The 17911-nt window shown below is 43.4% G+C and overlaps 1 protein-coding gene across 4 annotated transcripts in view; it reads right to left on the reverse strand.

Annotated features, from left to right (window-relative positions):
- Window positions 1-667: 667 nt before the first annotated feature.
- The window catches only part of dicer1 (dicer 1, ribonuclease type III), a 48539-nt gene continuing 31295 nt past the window's right edge, over window positions 668-17911 (reverse strand). For 3 of the 4 annotated variants that reach the window (XM_014195045.2, XM_014195065.2, XM_014195054.2), the window contains 12 exons: window positions 15788-15963; window positions 14798-15656; window positions 14331-14483; window positions 13880-14026; window positions 12659-12814; window positions 11989-12239; window positions 11470-11725; window positions 8615-8867; window positions 8065-8333; window positions 6762-6924; window positions 6475-6550; window positions 668-6226 (listed from right to left, as the gene is read on the reverse strand). In XM_014195045.2, the coding sequence (XP_014050520.1) occupies window positions 6061-6226; window positions 6475-6550; window positions 6762-6924; window positions 8065-8333; window positions 8615-8867; window positions 11470-11725; window positions 11989-12239; window positions 12659-12814; window positions 13880-14026; window positions 14331-14483; window positions 14798-15656; window positions 15788-15963 (2925 nt within the window). In that variant the 3' untranslated portion in view covers window positions 668-6060. Of the gene's footprint in view, window positions 6227-6474; window positions 6551-6761; window positions 6925-8064; window positions 8334-8592; window positions 8868-11469; window positions 11726-11988; window positions 12240-12658; window positions 12815-13879; window positions 14027-14330; window positions 14484-14797; window positions 15657-15787; window positions 15964-17911 lie in introns of those variants that run through there. The other variant, XM_014195073.2, reaches the window with a different exon arrangement.

Here is a 17911-nt window from a genome sequence, read left to right on the forward strand (position 1 = left end):
AGAGAGTGTAAAAGTACACTCAGACAAGCATATACTTAATACCTATACTTCATCTATTCCATAGGCCTTGATGTGATAAAATGGGAGAGGGGGTAGGGTGGGTGGTTTGGGAGAGGGGCTTGACTGAAGCCTCTCAGTGGCCATAAAGGGTGGGTAGAGCGGTTCACAAAGCTGGGCTGGAGTACTGAGGTCACCACCAGCGCCCACTAACACACACGCACAGCAACACCCATTTACACACACAGCAACATGGGAAACCCCACTTAGACACACAGCAAACCTTACTATTAAATACTGGACTGACCGCTGAACTGGAAGGTAAACATAGATTTCATAGAGTGTAATTTGTAATCTTAATCGTGAAACTGACTTAAGCCCTTGGCTCCTATAAGGAGCATAGGCCGTTGACAAATGTCCTGCATATCACTCAGTTCGGGGAATGTTGAGGCCACTCTTGGTCATCTCTGCCTGGACATGTCTCCTCCCAAGTGTTTATGGGTTAAACTAGATGACTATTTGATTTGAATTGTCCTCTTTGGAAATCTGGCACATGAAATCACAGAAGAATACTAAACTCAAGTATATGAAATTGCACACCAAACATTGAAAGCGTCACAAAAAAAGCGGGGGAAACTCATAATAACATACCCAGAGTGTTATACCAGAATGAATGACCATATCATATCTTTATTGTAGATATACTCGGCAACAATTACAAAAATGTAACAAAAACTAAAAATAATAATAAAGGTAATTGTGATCCATAAGGTGCGGACTGCAAACCACTGCAGCACAGTATTACAGTATGAGTGAGAAGTTGGTATTATTTTCAATGTCCCTTAAAATTCCGCTGCAAGTTGTGTTGGCCCATATTTCCCCATACTGAAATCAATACATCATCAAATCTGTTCCATTCCATTCTGTTGTATTCTGCTGGTGTTCCGCTGTTTGGTGACAATTACATTCTCACAAGTTCATTCCCAAAAGTCACTGTCTGTCAAGACTCCCCATCCACTAGAGCAACTTGCTGCTGTAAAGAGCACATCTGATTATGAAGTTATTTTACTCCATGTCCAATGTAGCAGACCTTGTTTACAAATGTATAGGGGCTGGGAAAAGCTTGTTGTTGATTGAAATCATAATAGTACAATACACAAAATAAAGGGGGGGGGTACATCTTTCTACTGGACATGCACTACTCATGTGGAACTAGTTAAATGTAATCTAACTCAAAGGGGGTAAATAGTTGACTAAACATAATTCAAGTCATGCCTATCGGAGGACATGGAGGTTTGTGAGTTACATTACAATTCAATATTCAAAGAATAACATTTAGGGCAGGACATCGATGTATACACAACACATACATTTTAGCCCCCCGTCCTATCGCAGAGATCTTTTACTTCTTTACTAGTGTATTCATCAGATGGTATCCTGCTGTAGGCACATCGTATCTTTCCCATCCATCGCTTCTTATGGTACAGACACACAGAGAAATCTGACTGCCGATAGGCACTAGTGCCGTAGGAGGCCGTTCCCTCTCTTGCTAGAACAAAAGACGCCCCTGCTGTGTCCCGACCTGGTACAGACGAACCTTGTCGTTTCTACTTGTAGAACCACAATGCTCGTCAGTGGCCGACAACTTGACTTTGAGCCAATCAGAGAGTACGACCCCCACGTGGAGGAGCTGATAGAAGTGAGTTATTTGTACAGAAAAAAATAGGGGACTCTTCTGATGTAATCCACCCCCCTTTTCGTCACAATTGCTGAAACTAATAAAGCTGCATAATTCATTTTTTTCTAGAACAAGTCTTTACATCTTCTACATCTAGCTAAGGAGTTTTGTGCTTGAATTATTTTTTTGTTAGATTCAGTTTGATCATGTGCACCTGCTCATTAGTTAGCTAATGTTAGCAGGCTAACTGAGTTTGGCAGTCACACACATTTCATATAAAACGAATGGGGTGGTAAGTGCAGCACAATGCACTAAATGCTTAACCAAGCTAACGATCTAGTAAGATGCTTCATTCAAAAACGTATCCAGTGTGATTCAAATATAATGTTGCTAGTTATCTAGTTGTGGCCATCTGGTTAGTATGAACAAGGGCTTACTACGCATTCTAGCTAGCTAGCAACATTAGCGCAGCTTGCATTAGCTACAGCAGGCACAAGCCAAACTAGCTACCGTCACTTTGTGTCCTGGAGTATTTAAACAAAGCAAACCAGAGATAAAACAGTTTTAGGTGAACAACAAAAACGTAACTGCTGACACTGGGCAGAGGTGCCATGTACACATCGGCAGTCAGATCTCTGTGTCTGACCCTTTAAATACAGTAAAATACCAGCAATCAAAACAGCAGCAAAGTCTAAACCACAAGTTGTTCCTCCTCTTCACATAACGGCAGCATCATATAAACGCTTTGACTCTTTCTCTGACATGAGGTAAAGTATGGCGCCCAAGTGCAATGCTAAATTGTGCTACATGTACAAAAAGCAAACAAAAAAAACAATAATCCATTGCCAGTCCGCAAACGATTGAGGACTACCTTATAACTACACTTCCATCAAACACCTTTACTAATACAACACTCAGGTTGTTGGAAATTGATCATGCTGCAACATCTGGCTTGAATGATCATTTCTTAATTGTGTATTTTCATCAGTGAAAAAAAGACAATGGATGTGGCACCATATGAGTGATTATATATTATTTTAAAGTCATCACCCCAAATAAAACATTTGTGTGTGCGCACGCACGCTTTGAAATTCCGGAACACATAACAGAACAAACCAAAACATATACAGGTGAATGTTACATTAGCTGTAGTTCTTTAGACTGACTGAGTGTTGGAGAGAGACAGTGTGCCTGGTAGTGCCTGAAGCTCCAATCTCCAGTCCGATGCTTGATGCTTATTGTGATGAAGTCCCCCTCCTTGGGGGGGAACCAATGTACACTTTAGACCAAATTTCACCACATAACGAATGCTTAACGAGGTCACATAACTGCTGCTTGAGAGTGTAAATCCAGATTGCACTCTATACGATGACATCTGATGTCAAATTATGTTATAAAATAAACTGTCAGAATATTAATATATATAATAACAATGTTATAATATAATATACACCACTGTCATTTAGTTAAGCCTTCCTTCTAGTCACATACACACACAACTTCTGAATGCTGTTATCAATAATGTATAAATGTAGCATATTTACATGGGTATTCCAAAGTTCAGAAACCAAATGACATTGTAGGGCACCATGTTAAGTAATAATATTGCATGCATACACACATACCCACTATGAACAAACAGTACTAGGCTCGTTGCGGCTACTGTAGGCAAGGTTCCCTCGAGTGACAAGAGTTGCAGAATTCACTTGATTAGTCAGGATACTATAAGTCGAAAGGCAACCGTTTTAGTTTGCGTTATTCGGCTGTCAAAAATATTCGTCATCATCAAATAGATACAAGTAGCTCTGTGGGAATGTTGCCTCTTTGCAAAGAATTACGTGAGTTTATACATGTGTATATGTATATAGATAGATTTCATTTTTCAAGGTACGGATATCACAGTAAAAAGACTACAGTATATATCACTGCAATTGATATTTGTCAAATTGCAGTTGTGTCCAGGAAAAACAGTTCATTTGTATTGATATATATATAACAAGACATTGTGACTGGCAATGATCAGAGTGCAGTGTCTTCTGAGGTAGTGTACCTACGGTAGGATTTTATGACTTAGCCATACATTTGCCCAAGTTGCCATACTGACGGAAAGCGTCGGAAGCATCCATGATATATATATGAAATATAACACCATAAAATGCACCACAAACCTCCTAATTCATTCATTCATTCACTTTGGGCACTACTAAGTTAATCATTTGAAAGAGCTTAATTACGTTTCTTGCACACCCAATGTTTTAGGACAACACGGGTGTACAGTTTAAGGAATGAAACAGCTGTGAGGAATGCCATTTTCAAGTGAGTTGAGAGTAGAGTGAGAAATTATCTTAGAATCTAGAATCTTAGGATCTGGAAATCTAGAATCCTAAGAGTCTTCAACCTACAGTAAGACTAGGCTGGCCACACAAGGTGAGAGAGAGATTGAGAGTGCAATCGGCTTACCTCAACAAGCTACAGTACAGATGGAACCCTCCTCGGACCATTGCTAATTCATTTCTTTTTCATTTGAAGAGGATTGATGCTCAACAGAGACTAAACACATTACTTTAGGCCTATGTATGTGCAGAATGAGAATACCCTCTGGTTTAACCCCACCAAATCTTCAAGCATTAAATAAAAAGAGGGGAGAGGGAAAAAACTATGACAACAACGAAGCTAAACCTCTACAGCTTGACGGCTGCTAAAACTGGTCAATCAAACCGACTGACAGATTTCAAAGGTCAAATAAAGAGGTATTGTAGGTACAGTGCAAAAAGGATGAAAAATTCAAGCTTAAAACGAAAAAAAAATCATGGCACCCAAAAAAATTGCATGCAATCAACTGAGGTATTCAAGTGAAGAGGGCCTAATGACATTTTTGAGAGAAAATAAAAACATTTAGTCTACGAAGCTATGAAGTCACAATGTGTTTGAACTAAATAATAAAACAAAAAGGCTGGTATCCATATCCCTAGGAACTCACATGTGCAACCCTGTAGCGCCACATCTGCATAAGCTTTGGTAAGTGAAGGGATGTGTGAACCGCAATTCTGTTGAAGAACAACGTTGTCTGTGTGTCCTAAAGACTGTACTTAAAAGGTGCTCTGTGCCTTACAGAAGTGTCCAATTCATACAAAATCTGCAGCATATTACCTGGGTGATGTCTTCTTTTTCATAATATTTTCAAAAACGAAACAACTCAGCCAATAGAGAGACATAACTAAATGCAAAAAAAAAATGACCATCAAAAGGAACATTATCAATCTTAGTATCAAAAGACATACTTGAAACCAAAGTTTCGACTTATGTCATAGTAAACATATCATTTCTTTCACTTTAGATATATTGATATATTTATAATGTTTATATAAGCCCTCCAGTTGCCATGGTTATTAATACATAAGCTACATGAACATGCATCCTCAAATGCTGTTTAAAATCTATTTTTAAATTACAGTAACTGGGTATGTTGACTTTCTATCATTTTTTTCAGGATACGAGGAAGGGCCTTAGTATGTAAGGCAAATAATATTTATATTTCATCATAAATTTATAGATATTGTTACGTATAGTATTTGTGTCCATCCGACCACACAATTCTCAACACAACAGACCGTAATGGAATAAGTGCAATAATGACTGACGCTGCATTCCTAATGGTACCCTATTCCCTATATAGTGCACTACTTTTGACCAGGGCCCATAGGGTCGTATATAGGGGAAAGGGTGCCATTTGAGACGCATCCTAAGAATACCATCTCAAGCGAGTTCAGACAGAGGTGGGCCCCAATGGTCTATTTCGTCGGTGGTCTGGCCTCTGCTTGCCATGTTCTTAGCCATAGCGTTTTAAAAAACACTTCAAAACTGGCACTAGTGCACAGACTGAGGAGTTTAGCGTTTTTTGATTTACACGTTTGATTTGAACCATCTATGTACAATCTAAAACTACTCATAATAAGCATAAGCCTCATATCTCACTGACACAAAGCAAACATAAAAAATAAACAAAGCGAGACCTGACTTTTTTCCCTTTTTAACACTTTGCTATATGTTAATAAAGCACTCTTGTGATTACACAAAGCAGAAAAGGAAAGTAAAGATTGTGTTTGCGCAAAAAAACATCCAACGTAAAATCCGTTACGACCAGATCAGCTCTCTTGTTGTGTTGGGACTTCCCCAGGTCTCTACAGAACGTTCCCTGGCTGCGCCGTTGTGCGCTGGAGATACAGGGTTAATTTTGCGCTGTATTGGTAACTATCATCAATCGCTAGCACCGGTAACTACTGGTTAGCGTCAGTAGCTAGCATCAGTGGCTACCGGCTAGTAACAGTTGTAGGTAGCTAGTGTCAGTTGCTAGCATCAGTAGCTAGCTAGTTAGCGTGTGAACCTCAGTTGTTCGGGACCTGAGGTTGGTTGGCTTTGAGGCTGCGCAGAGCCCGGCGCGCGGCGGCAGACTTGGCGATCCGGTAGCTGCGGCCCACGCCTTTAAACTTGCCCTTGCCTACGACCTCCACCGTCACACGGACCTTCCCGTCGTACGTCCTCTCTGCAGGGCTGAAGGGGAGGGCAAATAATTACATAAATGACACTAGAGGAACAATGGCATCCTAGCAAAACAACCAGAAAAACGTTCATTCTAGAAACGGATTAAATATGGTAAAATATTGTATAAAACAATGCATTTGTAATTTTAGGATCTATATGGGGTAGAGGGTGAGGGGATAGAAAAGAATGGGAAAGATTACATTAATTGCAATCAAGTAAGTGTAAACAAATAGTGTAAAAAAAATATATATTCTTACCTGAATTTGGCCGTCTCTGGCTCCATCTCCAACAGCTCCCGCACCGGAGAGCGAGGGACATTAGCTGAGAATTTCTCTGCGAGGGAAAAGAAAAGCGTTATAACACGAACCCTCATCTTTTTACCTCCTCAATATGATGTATCACTGGGACAGAGAAATATGAGAACCTTTACATTTTGCAAATCAGTGGAACTAAAAGCCTCCCTGCATGAACTATCAAACAATCAGAAAAGAGGAAATCTAAAATGTGGTCGAAGTTTCCCTCTCTCCGTTTCTCTCCTCCTTACCTATAAGTGGCCTCATCATTGGATAATACACTTGCCACACAGTCTCCAGTGACATCCTGCTATCCATGTAAATTGCTCCGGCTAGCGACTCAAAGATGTCTCCCATTGCCTTGGGGACCTCAATGTCCTCCTCTTTCGCCTCGTCTTCCTCTGACCGCCGCAGCTGAAAGAAAGGGTGGAAAAACAGAGATGAAGTACAAATTGTTTTTGTTAGGGTGAAAAAAAGAAAGATTTTGTCTCGAGTGGATTAAAGGACAAAATGATTGTCTGTGCTGTAGTGTGGCATCTTTCTAATAACTGACTGAGCACTGTCCCCTATTTCATATCATATCCATCCAGTAGAAAATGCGCTTAGAAAAATGTCAACGTTAGCTATAGAGTGAATTTAGCATTTTCCTTTGAAAATGTAATCTGAGACAAATATCTATTACACACCTCATTTTACGTGTAGGCCTACATCGATAGAAGATTGCAAATGTATAATCGACAAGCGTCAATAGTTTAATAGAAGTATTGAATACAAGTGATACAGGTATTGAACTGTATTCAAGTTGTTACTGTATTCAATTTAATCCCAAAAACGTAGTCAGCTGTACCTTTGCACACTCTGGAGACCCCGTCGTCCAGTTGTGCTTATTAAGGGGAAATATTTACCAATGTTCCTGAATTTGTTTTTCCTCTTACTGTATCCAATGTTGTCCCTTAGGCATAAAACCAGCACTCCTCAAACGAGACCAGATTCACTGCCAAGATAGGCATTTCAAAATAAATTAAATCCAACTGCTCTCACTCCAATCCAACTCTCAAAACTCAACAAAATATAAAACAGATTCATAAGAACTGACAGCCCATGTTTTGGGCTGTTAATAATTAGCAATAGGGGCAGAAAAAACATGATTATTTCCCACAAAACACATTTAAATGTTAGTAATTATCAGCAAGGCCAAAAGCTATCATTATGTCCCTGCAAAAATGTCTTGGTCAACATATACATGGGGTGTGCTGGGAATATTGGGAATGGGCGGACATTCCGAGCAGTAGAACAAGAGAAATACAACAGATGTACATCCCACTATGACAAACAAACATATGCAACTTTTGTTTCGCATCCAGCAAGCACCAATAAATACACCACAACAAACAACTTCTTCACCAAAGCTGCATCTCAAATGGCACCCTATTCCCTATATAGTGCACCACTTTTGACCAGAGCCCTATGGGCTCTATATAGGGAATAGGGTGCCATTTGAGATGTAATCCAACTTCAAAATCCCGGAGATGGACCACCTAACCATACACACACCTCAGAGTCCATGCCTTGCATCTCCTTCTTCTCCAGCTGGAATTGCACAAAGTCGTCGATGACGTGGAACAGCTCGGGCGACACAGCCTTGAAGTACTTGTGGTAGTCGTACTGGACGGCCAGGGAGGCGAAGATAGTGTTGTTGACGAGTGCCGAGCGCAGGTCTGTGAGCACGCCGGGAGAGTGTTGGCGCGGGTCTTCATAAAGGTGCTTCGTTATGAGGTAGTCTAAAATTGCATCGCCAAGAAACTCCAGCCGCTGGTAACAATCTGGGACAGAGAGAGCGGGGACGAGAAAGAGAGCAGGAAGGAGTGATACTAAGCCGACACAAAATAAGAGTATAACTGAGCAGACATACTAAAGGCAAGCTGGAATCAACTATTGAAAGTTTTTTTTCTGCTTCTTTACAATGGTTCAGCTAATGGTATTGTTGTGATATCACAGCCCCTCAGGAATGATTGTATTGCAATTGAATTGGGTTGCTGTGCTACTACAGGCCCTCACCTTGTGTTATTATTAGGTCCTCACCTAATATTGTGATATTTCTAACCTGTAATGGTATTATAATGGTAGGAGGCGTGTGTGAACGCCTGCAGCAAGTAGGCCTTGTTCTGGAAGGTGTAGCTGATTTTCCTCTCAAAGTTCTCGAAGCCGGAGATGAGGTGGTTGAGGGTGCGCTCTGCGTCCGGGTGGTCGAACATGCAGCGGTGCGGGATCTTCAGCCAGCCATATTGGAGGTCAAGGTTTGCTACCTCTGTGACTCTGCCCTCCTCCCTCAGAGTCCGACTCTCCACCGGTAACACCTGTTTGATACAATGATAGAGAAAGATGTTATTATTGAACTACAAAGGATAATTTTCCAGAAGAAAAATGGTGCGCTTGCATCAGCTGGTCAAAAGTATTTGTATAGTAGTGGAAGAACTTCCTCTCCACCAGTAATACCTGTTTTGATCCGTTCACATTGTTATTGAAATACAAAGTCACAATCATTGAAAAATTACCGCGGTGTTCGATTTCAATATATATATTTTTTACATTAAACGCGTTATGAAATAATGACATTACAATGATTTTGTAGCTTTTTAAATGGAAATTCCAAAGCAAAAAACTGGAAAAAATATTCCACTGACTATTTCAGGTCCACATTGGGTAGCCATCAACACAAAAATAGGATATTTCTATGAAATAATAAATAAATAAATCCTTTGCCTTGATAACAAGCACACTCTTGGCATTCTCTCAACCAGCTTTATGAGGAATGCTTTTCCAACAGTCTTGAATGAGTTCCCACATATGTTGAGCACTTGTTGACTGCTTTTCCTTCACTCTGCGGCCCAACTCATCCCAAACCATCTCAAATGGGTTGGGGTCAGGTGATCGTGGAGGCCAGGTCATCTGATGCAGCACTCCATCACTCCCCTTCTTGGTCAAATAGCCATTACACACCCTGGTGGTGTGTTTTGGGTCATAGTCCTGTTGAAAAACAAGTGATAGTCCCACTAAGCGCACACCAGATGGGATGGCGTATCGCTGCAGAATGCTGTGGTAGCCATGCTTGTTAAGTGTACCTTGAATTCTAAATAAATCACTGACAGTGTCACCAGCAAAGCACCCCCACACCATCACACCTCTTCCTCCATGCTTCATGGTGGGAACCACACATGCAGAGATCATCCGGTCACCTACTCTGCATCTCACAAAGACATGGTGGTTTGAACCAAAAATCTCAGATTTGGACTCATCAGACCAAAGGACAGATTTCCACCGGTCTAATGTTCATTGCTTGTCTAAAGCATTTATTTGGGCTGCAATTTCTGAGGCACACCTGTTAATTGAAATGCATTCCAGGTGACTACCTCATGAAGCTGGTTGAGAGAATGCCAAGAGTGTGCAAAGCTGTCATCCAGGCAAAGGGTGTCTAATTTGAAGAATCTCAAATATAAAATATATTTTGATTTGTTTAACACTTTTTTGGTTTCTACATGATTCCATATGTGCTATTTCGTAGTTTTGATGTCTTCACTATTATTCTACAATGTAGAAAATAGTACAAAATAAAGAAAAACCCTGGAATGAGTAGGTGTGTCCAAACGTTTGACTGGTACTGTATATATATATACACACATAAGTCCACTACATAAACAAAAGTATGTGGACACCCCTTCAAATTAGTGGATTCGGTTATTTTAGCCACACCCTTTACTGACAGGTGTACAAAATATCCATAGACAAACATTAGCAGTTGAATGGCCTTACTGAAGAGCTCAGTGACTTTCAACATGGCACCATCATAGGATGCCATCATTCCAACAAGTCAGTTTGACAGATTTCTGCCCTGCTAGAGCTGCCCCGATCAACTGTAAGTGCTGTTATTGTGAAGTGGAAATGTCTAGGAGCAACAACGGCTCAGACACGAAGTAGTAGGCCACACAAGCTCACAAAACGGAAACGCCGTGTGCTGAAGTGTGTAAAAATAGTTTGTCTTCGGTTGCAACACTCCCTACCAAGTTCCAAACTGCCTCTGGAAGCAACGTCAACACAATAACTGTTCATTGGGAGCTTCATGAAATTGGTTTCCATGGCCAAGCAGCTGCACACAAGCCTAAGATCACCATGTGCAATGCCAAGCATCGGCTGGAGTGGTGTAAAGCTCGCCGCCATTGGACTCTGGAGTAGTGGAAACGCGTTCTCTGGAGTGATGAATCACGCTTCACTATCTGGCAGAATCTGGGTTTGGCGGATGCCAGGAGAACGCTACTTGCCCGAATGCTACAGCATACAATGACATTCTAGACAATTCTGTGCTTCCAACTTTGTGGCAACAGTTTGGGGAAGGCCCTTCCTGTTTCAGTATGACAATGCCCCCGTGCACATTGCGAGGTCCATACAGAAATGGCTTGTCGTGAGCGGTGTGGAAGAACTTGACTGGCCTGCATATAGCCCTGACCTTAACCCCACCGAACACCTTTAGGATGAATTGGAACGCAGACTGCGAGCCAGGCCTAATCGCCCAACATCAGTGCCCGACCTCACTAATGCTCTTGTGGCTGAATGGAAGCAAGTCCCCGCAGCAATGTTCCAATACCTAGTGGAAAGCCTTCCCAGAAGAGTGGAGGCTGTTATAGCAACAAAGGGGGACCAACTACATATTAATGCCCATGATTTTGGAATGAGATGTTCGACGAGCAGGTGTCCACATACTTTTGGTAATGTAGTGTATGTATGTATTTATGTGGCAATATGAGAATGTGTATGACAAGGGTAACATGGAATGTTGGTATTATGTAGAGTGTGCAATGTACAGTGTCTATTTTGTATCCAGCAGTACTGTGTGTATAAGAAAATGTACTCCTTGGGGAGATGAAAGTTCATTTTAGATAGAGGTGGTGTATGTGGTGTATATACCTTAAGTCCCAGTGAGCAGAGGTACATCTGAGCAGCCCTCTCCCCACAGCTGGTGAGGTAGCAGCCCAGCAGTGCCTCTACACAGTCAGCGATGCTCTTGTCAGCGATGCACTGCTCCGTGTGCAGGTTGTAGGAGATGGACTGTTTTGCCAGCTCCACCCCACAGTTCTCCTCAGACGGGTTCCAGAAACCCACCACGAAATCATCCTCCTCCCCCGCCTTGCTGGGGTCCAAGTAACACATGGCATCCCACGAGCTAATAATAATGCATAATAATTGAATGGATTTATATAGCACTTATCCACCAAGCCCTGCGATAGACTAGCATCTTGTCCAGGGGGTTTACTTGTACATCAAAGCTGCCTCAAGCTACAGAAACAGGAAATCGGCTCCTGGCCTACGGGCCATTCTGGTTCAGACAAGGCTTAATTACTTCATAATTGATTGTATTAACATAGCGCTTTTTTCCACCTAGGTGCTCAGGTTCCACTTTACATAGTATGGGGGTGGGGGACTCACCTGTAGTCAAACTCATCTGCTGAGCCACCACCGCCAGGCTCCGAGGGGTAGTCGGGGGTGGGGACCGGGCCAGGTTTCTTGGGGGGTTTCCACACCCCGAAGCTGGGCTCGGCTGCAGGGGAGGAGGAGCGGGCAGAGGGGCTGGGGCCAGGGGCCGGGGTGGCGAGGGCAGCGGGGAAGGTCCTGAGGGAGATCTTCTTGCCGAAGGCACCGGAGCCCATGAGCATGTTGTCGATGAACTTAATGTGCTCCTGGTAGTAGGGATGAGTTAGAGCAATGAATACATTCGTTGATGGGGGGGCATCTGTATATTTATTTTTTTAAATGTAAGTGGTGTTTTCCATAGCTGGACAGACAATTTTTTTTTAATACACTAGATTTGTGTTTTGATTCAGCTTTTCCCCCCTGTAATAGATAAGTAAGCATGTGTCTAGTATGCATTCTTACCTCTTACTATATATGGCCAAGAGTACTTAAGATTTATTACCACTAACCATCACCTTGCCTAATCAATTCTGAAAAACGTAACTACGTCCCAAATGGCACCCTATTCCCTTTAGTAGTGCACTTCTTTTGACCAGAGCCGTATGGGCACTGGTCAAAAATAGTGCACTATATAGGGAATAGGGTGACATTTGAAACAGACCCCTTGCGCTGAACTCCTCCCTACCTGGTAGTACTCCAGGTCATCCTCGATGTTGACTTCTTCTTTAGACTCCTTCCACATCAGATCTTCATCCTCCTCCAGCAACTCCTCCTCGAGCTCCACCTCATCCTCACACAACTCTTTTCCAGCACTACCATTGTCCAGGGGGTCCACTTTGGTCTGAAAGAAGGAGTGAGGAAGGAAGGAGGGAGGGAGAGGGAGAGAGGAGGGAAAGATGAGGGAGTAAGTGCGAGGATGGCGAGAGAGAAACAACGAAAGGAAGAGGGTAGAAGAATAGCGAGAATGGGAGACAGAAAAAGTGGATGGATTACTATGTGGATTGTATTAATGTCTTATTACCCAACGTCTCTTTAATCCAGTGGTGCCTCCAGGCCTGTAGTTGACTCCTGAAGCCGTGGTCAAGCCCCACAGTGGGATTTACACAGATTATAGTCTCAGAGTTTCACTCTCACCACAGCATTAGGTCAGCTAAGAGGGCTTTGAATGTTAGAGGGGAGGCAGGCCTATCCAACTCAATGACTCATAGGCCTAATGCAATTCAATATCTGACAAGCTGCGTCCTGAATGTTACATTAATAATTATTAATAACCCATAAAGTTGACCGTGTGGGAAATTCTCTGATGCATATTCATTAAATGCTAATGGCCCTGACATCTAATTTTGTCAGAATACAGCCAGGCCTTGACACTGAAAATTACATTGCCCCGTGCACATTATGCACACACGGTACACCACACAGTGTTACGCATTCACTCTCCACTTTCTCTCTCGCACACACACGACGAACACACACACGGTAAGTAAATGCAGACTTGCCAGCCTAACAAAATTCAACACTGTGGTTGACCTCATATACCTCAGACACACACCTCCCGAACAGCCCAGGAAGAGTCTCCAGCTATACCCAAGTTTCCCTAACAACCCCATATCTCCCTGTACCGTTTACTACCCTGCTGTTCTCAAAGTAATTCATGCTGCATTTTTTAAATTTTATATTTAGCATTCATTTGGATAATGTATAAGAATGTCTACATGTTCACTAAGAAAGAGAATACCATAACCATAACAATAGATAATTCATGTACTGTTTATAAAGCATACCCATGTGCATTTATTGACAATCTCCTTCAGTATCATATGGAGGAAACACTATCAGTTGAAGTATACCAGTAAGGTGAAAGCCTGCCCTCTGGTGGTCTCATGAATAACAGAGCGTCAGGTACCTCATCCCATTTGTCTTCGCTGCTCTCGTCCTGGTTGACCACGTAGCCAGGGGGCAGCCAGTTGACCGGCGGATCAAATATGGACACTACCATCCTGCTTGGAAGACCTTTCTTCTTCCCCAGACGATACAAGTTACAGTTGCTCACCTGTTAGACAGAAAATAATTAAATTCACATCATTTCACACATGGATCATATCCATACTTTCTTAAAATACATGAAACATGGGCATATGTGTCAATAACAAAAAAATAAATACTCTCTTACAGCAAATAGGCAAACACAAAGCATTTCATTGACAAACATTCCATTCAGACATTCAACCCTATTCCCTATATAGCGCACTACTTTTGACGATATGCGGGTCATGGTCAAAAGTAGTGCACTATAAAGGGTGCCATTTGGGACGCAGTGGCAAACTCCATTCCCCCCAACCCGCTGCCAGACTCACCTTCTTGCTCCTCATGTAGGAGAGTCGTCCCTCGTGAGCGTCGGGGTAAGTACAGAACAGGTAGGTGGTGATGGCGTGCTTCAAGAACGAGTCTCCCAGCATCTCCAGACGCTCCAGGTTGAAGCCATCGCTGGCGTTGGATAGGGTCAGGGCCTGCAGAAATGTAAAGAAAAAAGGATTCAATTGAAACTTATAAGTGAGTGCTTGCCTTTAAATTTTTTTTGAAGTAATACATTTTTTGTTCAGGGCCTGAAGGTAGGGGATCAGTTACATTAATCGGTTAGTCTATTCAGAGCATCCGAATTGATTCAAAAATGTGGGAATCGAACATCGAAAACAACACATTTAACTGATATTTTGAATTGCTGGGCATATTCATTAGTTAAAACAATCAAAACTTCAATTAGGTAATCAATTAATCGACCAAAGAACTGACTCTGAAAAACTTGTGTTGAACCCATCCCTACCTGAAGGATAAGCCCTGGGTTGGGCCCCAGGGTCTTGGGGCAGGGGCCAGGTGTGTCCCCCTCTGTGTAACTGGTCTCCTGGGTCTTTGAGTAGTCATGTAAAGGTGCTGTGGTTGTGATGGGAGCGGTGCCTTTTGGCCACGTCACTGTTGCTGGGCTGCAGGAGTCTGAGGTAGCTTGATTCACGTGGTGTCCATCGCCCTCACGGAGCTCTGTGGTCCCCCTTGGTTTACATTCATCGCTAGGCTGTGGGGGTCGAGGCTGGGTCCAGGGCTGAGGCTGGGTCCGGGGCTGAGGGTGCTGAAGCTGAGACTGGGTCCGGGGCTGTGTTGGGGTTAGATTCTGGTTCTCTGTGCTTGGAGAGGGCTGCACAGGATGAACTGAGGTAGTGGTTTGTGTTGTCATTGTTGTTGATACTTCTTCGCTCTCCAGTGGCGAACCAGGGCCAGCCGGGAGGAACTGGCAGTTATCACGTCCGTCATGAAGGTGTGCGTGGTCGCCGTAGTCACTGTTGTCTTTGGCGACGGCAGCAGTGCAGTTAGTGAGGGTATTGGTGCAGGAGGCAGAGTCTGGCTGCTGGGGCTCCTCCTCCTCTAGCCTGTCAGCTTCTTGGTGTTTGCTGACATCACCCCTCTCAGGCTGGGAGGAGACATGACAGTCACTAAAGGGTTGCTGAGCAACAGCAGGGTCAGGGGCTGCAGTCTGGCCGTGATGTTTACAGTTCTCATCAACGCTATCCTCTTCCTCCACATCATCATCATCATCATCATCATCATCATCATACTCTTCCTCATCACGCGGACAGATGAAAGACTTGCTGTCGATGGACTTCTTCCATCCAAAGTCCAGGTTTGGATACCTATAAAGACAGAGTGAGATGTAGGGGCAGTATTTAGTGTTGGAGAGTAGGGTGTTATTAAACAGCCAGTCATTAAATCAATTATTAAAAGGGATAGTTTTTCAAAATGTCATAAAATTCATCAGATGTACCTGAAGTCAGGGGGCAGGGTCTGGGCTCCAACTCCAGCATCGCTGGCTGTCTGGGCCCTCAGCTCCTCAGCTGTGAGGAGGCAGTGGAGGCGGTACAGTATGCTGGGGAGACACACAGCCTTCCGCCACAGAGAGGCTGGGATGGGGTGGATGGCACACAGCTCTGGGACCAGGATCTGGAAGGGCAGAGGTGAGGGGAGGAAAAAGAGAAAGAAAATTTGACATCTTTCCAGATGTTTCTAGGCTATGGCCAGAAATAAAGTAGATACTGGGATGAGGTGGATGGCACACAGCTCTGGGACCAAGTTGTGGAGGGGAGGAAACATCTTTCTAGAAGTAGGAGAAGATGGTTCTCCAACATACTCTAATCTAGATTCTAGACCAGGGATCAAATCAAATATTATTTGTCACATGCGCCGAATACAACAGACCTTACAGTGAAATGCTTACTTACAAGCACTTAACCAACAATGCTGTTTAAAGAAAAATGAAATACAATAAAAAAAGAAAAGAGAAAAATAACTAATTAAAGAGCAACAATACAATAACAGTAGCGAGGCTATATAAAGGGGGTACCGGTACAGAGTCAATGTGCAGGGGCACTGGTTAGTCAAGGTAATTTAGGTATTATGTACATGTAACTAGATCTAAAGTGACTATGCATAGATAATAAACAGAGTAGCAGCAGTGTAAAAATGGGGGTTGGGTCAATGCAAATAGTCCAGGTAGCCATTTGATTAGCGGATCAGGAGACTTATGGCTTGGGGGTAGAAGCTGTTAAGAAGCCTTTTGGACCTACACTTGGCGCTCCGGTACGGCTTGCCGTAAGATAGCAGAGAGAACAGTTTATGACTAGGGTGGCTGGAGTCTGTGGCAATTTTTAGGGCCTTCCTCTGACACCGTTTGGTATAGAGGTCCTGGATGGCAGGAAGCTTGGCCCCAGTGATGTACTGGGCCGTACGCACCACCCTCTGTCAGGATGCTCTCGATGGTGCAGCTGTAGAACTTTGAGGATCTGAAGTTACAAGCCAAATCTTTTCAGTGTCTTGAGGGGGAATAGGCGTTATCGTGCCCTCTTCACAACTGTCTTGGTGTGTATGGACCATGATAGTTCACTGGTGTAGTGGACAGCAAGGAACTTGAACCTCTCAAACCGCTCCATTACAGCCCCGTCGATGAGAATGAGGACATGCTCGGCCCTCCTTTTCCTGTAGTCCACGATCATCTCCTTTGTCTTGATCACGTTGAGGGAGGGGTTGTTGTCCTGGCACCACACTACCAGCTCTCTGACCTCCTCTCTATAAGCTGTCTCATCGTTGTCGGTGATAATGCCTACCACTGTTGTGTCATCGGAAAACTTAATGATGGTGTTGGATTCGTGCTTGGCCATGCAGTCGTGGGTGAACAGGGAATATAGGAGGGGACTGAGCACGCACCCCTGAGGGGCCCCCGTGTTGAGGATCAGCGTGGCAGATGTGTTGTTACCTACCCTTACCTCCTGGGGGCTGCCCGTTAGGAAGTCCAGGATCCAGTTGCAGAGAGAGGTGTTTAGTCACAAGGTCCTTACCTTAGTGATAAGCTTTGAGGGCACTATGGTTTTGAACGCTGAGCTGTAGTCAATGAATAAGATTCTCACGTAGGTGTTCCTTTTGTCCAGGTGGGAAAGGGCAGTGTGGAGTACAATAGAGATTGCGTCATCTGTGGATCTGTTGGGGCGGTATGCAAATTGGAGTAGGTCCAGGGTTTCTGGGATAATGGTGTTGATGTGAGCCATGACCAGCCTTTCAAAGCACTTCATGGCTACCGACGTGAGTGCTACGGGTCGGTAGTCATTTAGGCAGGTTACCTTGGTGTTCTTGGGCACAGGGACTATGGTGGTCTGCTTGAAACATGTTGGTACTACAGACTCAGTCAGGGACAGGTTGAAAATATTAGTGAAGACACTTGCAAGTTGGTCAGTGCATACTCAGAGTACACATCCTGGTAATCGGTCTAGCCCTGCGGCCTTGTGAATGTAGACTTGTTTGAAAGGTCTTGTTCACATCGGCAACGGAGAGCATGAACACAGTCGTCCAGAACAGCTGGTGCTCTCATGCATGCTTCAGTGTTGCTTGCCTTGAAGTG

Source organism: Salmo salar, chromosome ssa01 (assembly GCF_905237065.1).
Source record: "Salmo salar chromosome ssa01, Ssal_v3.1, whole genome shotgun sequence".
Lineage (NCBI taxonomy): Eukaryota > Metazoa > Chordata > Actinopteri > Salmoniformes > Salmonidae > Salmo > Salmo salar.